Here is a 12202-nt window from a genome sequence, read left to right on the forward strand (position 1 = left end):
GAGACTGGATAAAATCATCAAGGAGTTGGGAATTCCCCTGTGGTCCAGTGGTTAGGGCTTGGCGCTTTCACTGCCATGGGCCTGGGTTCCATCCCTGGTCGAGGAACTAAGCTACCACAAGCCGCGAGGTGCGGCCAAAAGAAAAAATAATCATCAAGGAGTGAGAGTAGATAGAGGGGGAATGAGATTAAACCTGAAGAGGTTTAAGGACTGAGCCCTGCAACACTACAAATTAAGAGGTCAGGGAGATGAGGAAGGATCAGCAAAGAAGACAGAAGAAGTGGTGAGTGAGGAGGTAGCTCATAAGAATGTGGTGATCTAGAAGCCAAATGAAGAAAGTATTTCAAGGCGGGAATGATCAACTGTGTTAAAATGCTACTAATAGGGCAAGTAAGATGAGGACGAAGAATTACCCATTAGATTTATTAAAGATCACTGGTGTACTGTATGAACAATTCTTTGGAGTAACAGAGACAAAAGCTGTATTTGAGTGGGTTCACAAGAGAATGGGAAGGTATGAATTGGAGGGCAGCCGATAGAGACAACACTTTTGAGAAGTTTTGCTATGACCAGAAGCAGAGAAATGGGGTAGTAGCTAGAGAGGTAAATGAGATCAAGAGAAGGTTGTTTCATTTTCTTTTTTAAAGATAGGACTATGTACAACAGAAGTAGAAAATATGATTATGCAGGAGAGAGAGGGGAGAATTGTTGGAGAGACGTTCTAAAATAGGCAAAGGGGGACTTCCCTGGTGGGCCAGTGGTTAAGACTCCGCACTCCCGATGCAGGGGGTCTGGGCTCGATCCCTGGTCAGGGAACTAGATCCCGCATGCTGCAACTAAGAGCCCTCATGCCACAACTAAAGATCCTGCATGCTGCAACTAAAGATTCTGTGTGCTGCAACGAAGATCCTGTGTGCTGCAACTAAGACCCGGCACAGCCGAATAAATAAATATAAAATAGACAAAGGAGGGGGGTCTAGTATGCAAGTGGAGAAGTTGCCCTTAAATAGGAGTAGGGGCCATTTATAATAACAGAAGAGAGGCTAGATCAGTATGTACACAGGCACAGACAGTTGGGTAGATGTGGCAATAAGAGCTTGTGGAAGTTCTCTTCTGATTGCTTTTATTTTCTTCCTGAAGTAAGAAGCAGAGTCATCATCTGGTATGACAATGGGAGAAGAGAAGGTATAAAGTAGCCATCTAGAAGGAATGGAGAATGAATGGACTAGGGAAATGTAGTAGAATAGCCAGGCATCACTAAGGGCCCACTTAAAGTTAGTGGTCACACATTTAAAATGAGACATCAGTATGGTTGTGTGTTCTTGTCCAACACTGATGGTTGTACTGATGCACAATAAATATTTTTAATTTAATTCAGTTGCTATGGAAGATCATAAGGAAGTGTCACATGGAAAGCGTCACCAAGAAAGTAACGTTTGAACTGGCTCTTAAAGAATATATATGATGCAGTTTGGTATTTGAAGAGGGGGGGATGAGGACCTCCAGGTGGTCCTCACTCCTCATGTGCAAAGGCCCAGAGGCATGGAAGAGCAGAGTATGTTCCTTGAACATTTGGAAATTACTGTTGTAGGCTGTTTTCTACCAAAAAACCAACGTAGTGACTGTGCAAGATTAGAGAGGAAGACTGTCCCTAAAGGGTTGTTATAAATATTAAACAAGTTCACTAAATGTCATTTCTGTACTTTCTTCAGATGCTCAGCAGTACAAAGTTCTTATTGGTAACCGGGAGTGGATGATTAGAAATGGTCTTGTCATTAATAACGATGTAAACGATTCCATGACTGAACATGAGAGAAAAGGTCGGACTGCTGTATTGGTAGCAGTTGATGGTAAGGTTTTCCTTAAGTACGCTATGACTCAGTGTCATGATTTCACTTGTTTTCTGTGTATTTTTGAGAGACATCTGAACTATGAGGGTTATTCAAAAGCAGCCAGAATGCAAAGTAAAAATGTTAGCAGTACATAATTGTTACTGATTAATTTAAAATTCTCTTGCATTTGCCTGGCTTTGTTATTTTCCTCCGTAGCCTGTGGTTTTAAAAAAAGCTAATCAAGGATTTTTTTTTAAACCTAAAAATATTATAGCAAAGTAAAAGAATATTCATAATCTCATCATCTAAACACAATGTCAGTTTTAATTGACATTTCTGGATATATATTCATACACATCACACAGAATTACAATATTAGTACATATACTGTTTATAAATGGGTGCATTTTATTGTATGTAAATTTTACCTCAAAGTTGAATAAAAATTTAAAATTCCTTGTACACATACTGTTTTATTTTGTCTTATTTTATTTAATAGTAAATATTTCCAATCGTATTTTAATGTGGCACCATTTGTCATACTTATACACTATGACTAACTTAATCATTCCCCTGTTGGAAATTTAAGCTACTCCTAATATTTTATTGTTGTAAGTAACACCACAGTAAACATCTTTGAGGTTTTAGGTATTTTGTTAAATTATTTCTTAGGGTACATTTCTAGCTGTGAGATTAATTAGTCAACATTTATAATCCTTGCTAAGTATGAAGGCATTATCTTACTATGGCCTTTTTAGGCCCAGGAAGAAGCAGAAAATGCCATTTATTTTTGTTTTTAAAATAGCTACTTGTAGTGATTTTTTTCCCAGTATAAAATGCCAGTTTTGTTTCCATCCACCCCTTCACCTTAAAAAGGGTGAAGTATGAGTTTTCAGTTTCATTTGCCTTTAAATTAGCTAAAGTGTTTGGGGCTATTGGCCAATACTTCTCTAAAGAAAGAAAGTAAGTATTTTAGTATCCAGTAAAGTCTCTTCAGTTTCCTATCATTACCTTCATTAGTAAGCCCTACCTCACTCTGAAATTTTCACAACCAAGTATGGAAGCTTGTTGCAGGGTTTGTGGTATAAAGTCTATGTGGTCTTGGAGATATTTTGAGTTAAGCCAAGTCCTGAACAACTTCACTTAACAAAATTCATTTCTTTCTGAAATTTTAAGTCAGAATATTATTCTGCTTTCACCGTATTCCAAATTCTATCTTCTGGTGCTCCTATATTAGATGAGCTGTGCGGCTTGGTAGCTATCGCTGATACAGTGAAGCCTGAAGCAGAATTGGCAGTCCATATTCTGAAATCTATGGGCTTAGAAGTAGTTCTGATGACTGGAGACAACAGTAAAACAGCTAGATCTATTGCTTCTCAGGTAATGGGTTTACTTAGTTGTTGGGGTGGGAGTATGTGGTAACTTCTCATTCTTCACATACGTTTCCTTTCTTGCCTTCAGCTGCTAAAGAAGTCATTTAACTATTATTTTCATTATCCCCGAGTAGCCATATCTGGTTCCTTAAAGAAAAATTGGCATACTATGCGGGAAGGACTTTGGGTTTTGCCTGGAACTGTTATAAGTAAAAAGCTATTTGCTTAGTTCATGGGATGCTTGAGTGACATTGTACACAGTTTCTGTTGATGCTTCCTTTGAAATGTTGCTGATAGTCTCCACCGGTGCTGCCAGCCTAAGCCAGGCTCTCATCCTCTCATGCCTAAAGTACAGCAGTAGCTCCACGCACGTTCCTCTCTAGTCCATCCTGGATACCACTGATAGAACCATCTTCCATAGCATTCTTCTGCTACTCACCCCCACATTTGCCTTCCCTCTAAAACTTTTCTCATATTAGTCTTTTCTATTTTGCAATGCCTTCTCCCCTCTTCTATTAAATAATAAAGATAATATATAAATACATTCTTGTATAAAAAATACAGAAGGCTGTAAAGAAGAACGTTTAAGTCACCAGTTTCCCAAGCCTCCCTGTCCAGCCCTACCCCCTTACACTTTTTCATATGCTTATATGTTCATATACAGATGTATAGTTCTGGTACTTTGAACATAAATTGGATCATTTTTGTACAACTTGTTCAGCAGTTTGCTTTCTTTCAGATAGCAATATATATGCCTTGGAGCTTTGTCCATGTCTGAACATATAAACTTATTTCATTCTTTCTACATTATTGCATTGAATTCCATAGTATGGATGCGTCACAATGTACTTAACCATTCCTCTAATAAAAAAAATAATTTATGTGGTTTTGAAAATTTTGTTTTACAAATAAGGCAGTAATATACATCCTTGGACATACTTATTTTTATGCATGCACAGGTATGTCCAAAATATAGCTAGGGGTGGAATTGCTGAACCAAATGACATGCACACTTTGATAGATGCTGCCAAATACCCTCCAAAAAGACAGTACCAACTTACACACCCACCAACAGTATATAAGAGAGCTCATTTCCCCATATCCTTACTATCCCTGGATATTATTAGTCTCTTACAATTTGGACATTTGGTAGGTGGAAACTGATGGCTTATCATTGCCGAGTTATATTTCAGGTACTCAGTAATATTTCTTGAAATGAATGGAGTTTATTTTTGCCCATGTAGGTTGGCATTACTAAGGTGTTTGCTGAAGTTCTACCTTCCCACAAGGTTGCTAAGGTGAAGCAACTCCAAGAGGAGGGGAACCGGGTAGCAATGGTAGGAGATGGAATCAATGACTCCCCAGCTCTGGCAATGGCTAATGTTGGAATTGCCATTGGCACAGGCACAGATGTAGCCATTGAAGCAGCCGATGTGGTTTTGATACGGGTAAGTCCTATGGTCTGACCTTTGAGGAGTGTGAGACTGCTCTACATGGTCAGGGATAGTGTCGTATATTGAACAAAATGATTGTGCCCTTTGAATTCCCATGCTCCTAGCCATTGAGACTGGGAGAGTTCAAGATGGAAGTATGAGAAGTCTTAGTAATTACTTCCAGACTTTCTCATTTCAGCGAAGCAAATGAGAATGACAAGCTTCTAAAGTGAAGCATTAGATTTGGGAATATACGTATGATACTCTTATCTTCAACAAATACTTGCTGAGGTTATTTTAGTGGGATTTAGTCCCTGTACCAGCATACAACCCTAAAAGTATTTTCAGAACCTGAGAAAAATTCCTGAAAACCCCCTTCCAAGACAGCCTCAAATTTTTAGCAATATCTCAGATTTGTAGTTAATTCACATATTACCGTAAGGTACACATCATCTTCGGTATACATAGTATCAAATACAAGTTACTGGTCAAGTTACAGTCTCTTGCTAATATCACAAATATTTCTGTTCTCAGAATGATCTTCTGGATGTAGTGGCAAGTATTGATTTATCAAGGAAGACAGTCAAGAGGATTCGGATAAATTTTGTCTTTGCTCTAATTTATAATCTGATTGGAATTCCCATAGCTGCTGGTATGTGACAGTTAACTTGTATTGCTTTTTTCATGAAGTCGTTAGAGGCCTACCGTATTGGAAGTTTTAGTCTTCTTATTATTAGTTTTGAGCTCAGTTTTGTATGTAGCCTGCTGGTATGGTGAGAGGTAATATTAAAATCAATAATTTAAATTTTCAGCATGTTCATTATGGCCTAGAATGTATAAGCCTTCTGATAGGTTTATTATATTGTTACCTTACCTTTACCTTCAACTTTGTATTTTGAAATTTTCAAATGTACAAAAACAAGGAGAAAAATGATACAATAAAACAAAATACCCTTCACCGAAATTCACCAGTTAATAATATTTTGCCACATTGCTTCATCTTTTTCTCCATATACTCTCACACACATATGTACTTATTTGCTTACTCATTTAGTTTTTGCTGAAGAGAATAAATTTAGCTTTAATCTCACTACCTGAATACAACTACTGTTGGTATTTTAGTATACATCTTTCTGGTCTTTTTTACTCTGTATTGGTTTTTGTCTTGTTTCATTGTTGTAATTATAGCATGCAGAGAATTTTCTTAATGTTCTAATAGCCAACATTTTTTTTTAAAGTTTGGGAACCAGATGTGAGAAAGAGAGAGAAATTGAACAAAGGAATACGACCAAGAAAAGGCAGTTTAGAATTATTTAATAAGCATCCGATCATCCCCATTACTTAGGGGCTTGGTAGATGTTAGTATTAGTAATAACATAAGAAAAATAGTTATCACTTTCTTCTTGTTCTCTCTGGTTTTAGAGCCAAAGAAGGACATGAGATAACATGAGAACAATTACAAAACTGTTTATCAACAGGGACACACAGATGGAGAGGACAAAGAGTAAAAGAACAAAGTCCAGAGAGATTAATTCATGGAGCAAGTTATTTTTAAAAAATTATACAAGTAATATACGGTCACTGTATAAAAAGTAGAAAAAATACAGATAAGCACATAAAAATTACAAGTACAGTAAGTCTATCTCATCCCCATCATATGAACAAATTTTAAAATGTCTGTCAAAACCAAGTGTGGATGAGTTTGTAGAATATGAACTCTCATACACTATTGGAGGGTTTGTGATCTGGTACAGCCACTTTGGAGAGCAACTGAGAAATATCTACCTAAAGTTGAAGGTGCGCCTATGTTATAATCTAGCTGTTTCACCTCTAGGTATATACCCTAGGGAAATTCTCAAACACATGCACAGGGCGGCATGTACAAGAATGTTCACAGCAACACTCTATTAGTGAAAAATTGGCAACGACATAAATCTCTACCAACAAGAGGATAAATTGCTGAATAAATATCAAAGAAGGAAATTATTTGTATATATGTATTAGGAACACAGTGGTAATCTGTTTAGTACTGTTTGGTCTAACTAATCCAAAATTGTTTTCTAGGAGTTTTTATGCCCATTGGTTTGGTTTTGCAGCCCTGGATGGGATCTGCTGCAATGGCTGCTTCATCTGTTTCAGTAGTACTTTCTTCACTCCTCCTTAAACTGTAAGTATGATAGCTTGCTCACGCTTCTCTTTTATATTCCTTTCATCACCCACAGTCAGTCTTGCTAGGTTTTATTCTTGTGTTGGTCAATGATAAGCCCAAACTGTTCTTAATAATAAATGTTAACTACGTAATTATCACCTTATGTAGTATATACAGAGCAACCACAAGCACTGAGTGGGGTAAAATCTAGTACACTGGCTCTCAGAAGTAGGATTTCTGATCATGTGACCTCACACAACTCCTTTTGACCACCTTTATACATTTCAAACCAGGTTAATCTCTTTTCATTTTTGAATGTAACAAGCGGATAGTTCGCGTTTGATTATTTCAAACTAGTATACTTTTGCATCTTTTCAGTTACAGGAAACCAACTTATGAGAATTATGAAGTACATGCCCGAGGCCAGATGGGACAGAAAAGTCCTTCAGAAATAAGTGTTCATGTTGGAATAGATGATACCTCAAGAAATTCTCCTAAACTGGGTTTGCTGGACCGGATTGTTAATTACAGCAGAGCCTCCATAAACTCACTGCTGTCTGATAAACGATCACTGAACAGTGTTGGTACTAGTGAACCTGACAAGCACTCACTCCTGGTGGGAGACTGCAGGGAAGATGACGACAGTGCGTTGTAACAGGCCACAGAGAGTGCTGCTAGATGATGTTGTTCTGCACTGACACAGCATTCATGGTCACCTTAGCTTTTTAAAATATTGCAGGGCTTTATGTTGGTCTCATGCTCTTATGTTAGGGAATTATTTGAATTGCATTTGTCTAATGGCAAAAATATCTTTTTCAGGGCATCAGCTTGGAACCTAGCTTTATTGAAAATGAATTTCCAGTATTTTTTGTTTTCACTAGCAACAGATAAGGTAGACCAGGGAGGTTTACAAGTCCTACAACTGAAGATTGCTGAATTGCTGCTAAGGTCATAGATAATTTTTATTTGATCCAAAAAAAAAAGTTCAAGAAAAGATCATTGAAAATTTGAAGATTTGAGCGCATAATCTTGAGGAGATTCTCGAGCCCTCCTCCCTGCCAGATTGGGGAGCAACGGCTTTCAAAGCACTGTATAAAGAATCCTGTTTTAGAAGCAAAATAGTAGAAACTGTTTAAAAATAGACAGGCCTATTTATTACAGGCTTTCTTTCCCCCTTCTTCTCCCTGCATCTTTGTCTTTGCCGTTGCTTTCTTTTTTTTTTTTTACAGCTTTATTGGAGTATAATTGCTTTACAATGGTGTGTTAGTTTCTGCTTTATAGCAAAGTGAATCAGTTATACATATACATATGTTCCCATATGTCTTCCCTCTTGCGTCTCCCTCCCTCCCACCCTCCCTATCCCACCCCTCTAGGTGGTCACAAAGCCGTCGCTTTCTTAGATGCCCCAATGTGTTTTCTTTTATTATGTTCTTTCAAGTGAGCTAAGTGTAGGTAATTTCTCATTGACAAAAATAACTGACAACTTTTCCTGTAACTTGTTTCTTTATCTTGTAGCTCAAAAGACCTTCAGGACCTATATGGTTCCCTGCTTCCCACCTTTCCATTGTTGTAAAAAATACATCAGATTCCTCCTTCAGTGACTCCCTAGCTCTGTGCAAGCTTTCAGTTCACTCTTGCTGGGTTCAGCTATAAGTTGTTCTTAGTATCATCTATCAGCCTCAGTTCAGAAACTTAAGATTTTGAGCCACTTCTACAATTGATTTTTTTCCAGAGATTGACACTACCATGTTTAACATGTACCGGTCATATAAAATTACCTGGATTCACTAAATTTGTCCTTTTCTGGAGAGAATGCAAGACATTAGCTGATATTTATAATTTAATAGATTTTAATTGTCTTTTATTGTTTTAGATAATCTCTCAAAATGACTTTAAAATAATGCTATTACACAAAGCCGCTTTTACCAAGAAATACAGTAAATCGTAATACAGAAACGAGAATTTCCCTAGGTTGTGATACCTTTTAGCTAAATCTATATTTTTCTCTAGTTTAAAACATTTGCACTTGCTAGTTAGTGTGGTTGGCATATTCACGGGCTTGTTCTCATCAACATATAAATTTAGAAATCCCCCTGTGAGTGCCTGGGAGTTAATACACTGGTCAGAGATCTGGTACTTGTATCACTATTTAAATTAACTTGTTAACTGCAAGGTGGATTTCAGATGCAGAATATGTAAGTGAAGAAAACTCATACATAAATTCCTAACATCTATTCCCATTGTCATATGTAAAGCTGCTAGCACAATTCCTAGCACATAGGATTTGTGCTCAGTAAATGTTAGTTCTTATTTCCCCTTGAGGTCAGTGATAAATATCAAAAATCGCTTTTACAGAGCAGAGTCTAAAATCAGGTGGGAGTGGGGGATGGGGTTCTTCTCTCCTTTCCAACTTCCTTTTTCTCTTGTTCTTTCATACGCACTCAAAAAAGTTTACAACATAATTCCATGCTGACTTTTCAGATTTGGAAAAGATTTCATTTTTATCTCAGCTATCTTAAAGACAGAGCTGAAACTTGATGAAGGTGCTATTAATCTAGAAAAGCAAACCAATTTTAATGAAATATGAATGAGTTTGTAGGTCTAGGCTCTTTTAGACCAATGCCTGTGCCATCTTCCATGCTTTCAATTTGAATTTTAATATTTGTTTTTTATTTTAATTCCAGTGGCCCATCATACCACAACTTGTTTCTTCTAGAAGAAATAGCTAATACGGCAAAGGTATAATATAGACTTTTGAAAAAGAAACACTTTTCTGTGTGTCTCTCTCTCCCTCCCTCCCTTCCTCCCCCCTCCCCCTTCCCCTCACTTTCACTCTTCTATCTCTCTGAAGCACTTGAACATAGCCAGTTACTACTTTTATTATTCTGTGTGTGTTAGAGTTGTCCACTTGGCCTCACATGCCAAGGGATCCACATGTCATAGGGCAATGAGAAGAGCAGCCTATATAATCTGGGAAAAATCAAGGATGTAATTTCAGCCCTTAGTACAGGAACAGAAAACATGCTGTTTATAAAGAATCCTGCTTTAAATATCTATAGCCATCTTTGAATTCTCTACCACAAGTCTCTTGCAATTCTGAACTCCCATTAGCTTCATAGAGCAGCTGTAGTCACCGGGAGAGAGACATATGGAGGGGATCAAAAACACTGCTTTCGGGCACCCTCGTGGCGCAGTGGTTGAGAGTCTGCCTGTCGATCCAAAGGACACGGGTTCGTGTCCCGGTCCGCAAACCTCCCACATATTGCGGAGCGGCTGAACCTGTGCTCTGCAACGGAAGAGACCGGAAAAAAAAAAAAAAGTGTGAGGAAAATAGGAAATTTAAATTCTTAAAAAAAAAAAAAAAAAAAAAAAAAAAAAAAAAAAAAACACTGCTTTCAGTTAGTAACTAGTGAGAACAAATTTTATAAATGTGTGTGTATGCATCTGTGTTTATTCATATAATACACATATACATATATTACCCATATAGAAGGAAAATGGATTTATATTTGAATTTGATATTAGAATATTTGAAGTTCTTTATTTGTTGTTCCTTTGTCACTCTTTTGTATTCACTGCAACCACGCCCTCAGTCTGAAGATAACAAGGATGTTTTAATATCCAGTGCTGGTTCAGACTCAACTAAGGGGCACCTTTTATCTTAAATATCCAAAGATGCCTTTTAAATTTCAACGGTTAAAACATAACTGTTTAGTGTTATAGTCTAAAGAAGTATGGTTGTCAGTTGTGAAAATAGAAATGTTATTTTTCATAGTTTAGTATCAACATTTTAGGTGTTAGATTTGATGCCTTGTGAACAAATAATTTTATATTGTGCTTCAAATTTTTAAAAGTTATTCTTTTATTGAATGTATTCTTTGTTCAAAATGCTTAAATAGCATTGTAGGCAAGATGTTTCCAAACATTTAAGTGTGCATATCTTTTATGTACACAGCTGAAAATCAAGAATGTATGTTCATTGAGAATTTTTTCCACTACTTATGGATCTTGCTTTAAAATTATTTTTCTTAGTATTTATTTTACTCTATTTTATTATTTTCTTTGGCTGAGGCATCTGGTTACTGGTTGTTTTAATAAGGTAAAAACATTCCTGGAATCACTCCTTTTGGATATTTTTGTTTCTTTTCTCTATTTTAAAAATATTATTTTACCAAATATAAAAAATGCAGATTCGTGCCAAATTATTAGCTATTTTTACACTAACTTTCTGTAGTCCTTCTGAAAGTTTATCTGGTATGAGTAACCAGATAAAACACAAAAGCATGAATTCTTGTTCTTCAATTAAAAGAGCTTCTCTAATGGCACTGATAGTAAATGCCTTTTGTAGCCAAAACCAGGCGTCTCAAACTTATGCTTTTAGTTAAAGAAGTGTTTAACTAACCATTGTTGAACATTGATTGTTTGATACCCAAAACAGCAGTGGACGATGTTGTGCAATAATCATCTACTATAGTCAAGATATTCAGTAGTTTGTTTTTCCATAAGCATGTAATTGAATATATATCTGCCAAGGATGTGCCTTCAACTTTATAATTATAGTATTGTAAAAAAAATGATTTTTTTGTCAGTGTCTCTTTTGTTAAACCATCCAACTCCTCTACCAGCAGTTCCAAACTACCCTGTGTTTTTAGGTGTTGTGTTCTGTTTTATTTTGTTTTTTTTAAAATCAAGGGTGGGGCAGGATTGGAGGCAGCACCACACATTCACTAAGAGTGGGAGGGAAGAAATCTATTTTCCTTCAGACTTCACCTGCTGGATCTTTTAGTGCGGATGAGAAACAAAGGAATATAATTGTCCTCCTTTCCTTTATAGTCTATAATACGTTCTTTATAGATTGTCTACCCCAAATGAGCTAAATGGAGGCAAGAGCTTTTCTTGCCTTTGGGGAGCCATATACAGTGTGTATGAGGATCCCACCCAAAATTCATCCCCATACCCAAACACTGCTTCAAGTTAAGGAAAGGGTTTTAAACCTATTTGTAAGGAAAAATGAAGTTTTACTTTCCTCCCAAACTTTGGGATTATTCAGGGTATTGAAATAGGATTAGAAATGGAAGTATAATAGTAAAATCACTGAGCTTTCCACTTAGCTGGCCAGCCTCCCTTTCCTATTGGCGCCTTGACTAATCTCTGAGAAGGACGTACAGTGATGGTGACATCCCAGGTGAGGTTTCAAAACCTTCAAGACAAAAACTAAACAAAAAGCCAGAAACCTTCCAGTTGGGGAAGGCTTTAAAGGCCTTGCTAAGATTCAAATAGAGATGAGAGAGGTGAGGCTGCCTCTTTCATAAATTTCACCTCAGGCCAGCCAGCCCTACTTGCTTAACAGCTTCATTTTCATAGATGTGACCACTAGTTGTGGAAATGAGTTATGAGTAAGGTATGAAAGGCAAG

At 36.9% G+C, this 12202-nt stretch overlaps 1 protein-coding gene across 2 annotated transcripts in view; it reads left to right on the top strand.

Moving 5' to 3' along the window:
* The window catches only part of ATP7A (ATPase copper transporting alpha), a 145596-nt gene extending 134235 nt beyond the window's left edge, over positions 1–11361 (top strand). For both annotated transcript variants that reach the window (XM_032619702.1, XM_032619703.1), the window contains 6 exons: positions 1713–1850; positions 3070–3212; positions 4450–4653; positions 5173–5290; positions 6703–6805; positions 7166–11361. In XM_032619702.1, coding sequence (XP_032475593.1) covers positions 1713–1850; positions 3070–3212; positions 4450–4653; positions 5173–5290; positions 6703–6805; positions 7166–7442 — 983 coding nt within the window. In that variant the 3' untranslated portion in view covers positions 7443–11361. The remainder of the gene's footprint in view (positions 1–1712; positions 1851–3069; positions 3213–4449; positions 4654–5172; positions 5291–6702; positions 6806–7165) is intronic.
* Positions 11362–12202: the final 841 nt, after the last annotated feature.

Source organism: Phocoena sinus, chromosome X, assembly GCF_008692025.1.
Source record: "Phocoena sinus isolate mPhoSin1 chromosome X, mPhoSin1.pri, whole genome shotgun sequence".
Taxonomy (NCBI): domain Eukaryota; kingdom Metazoa; phylum Chordata; class Mammalia; order Artiodactyla; family Phocoenidae; genus Phocoena; species Phocoena sinus.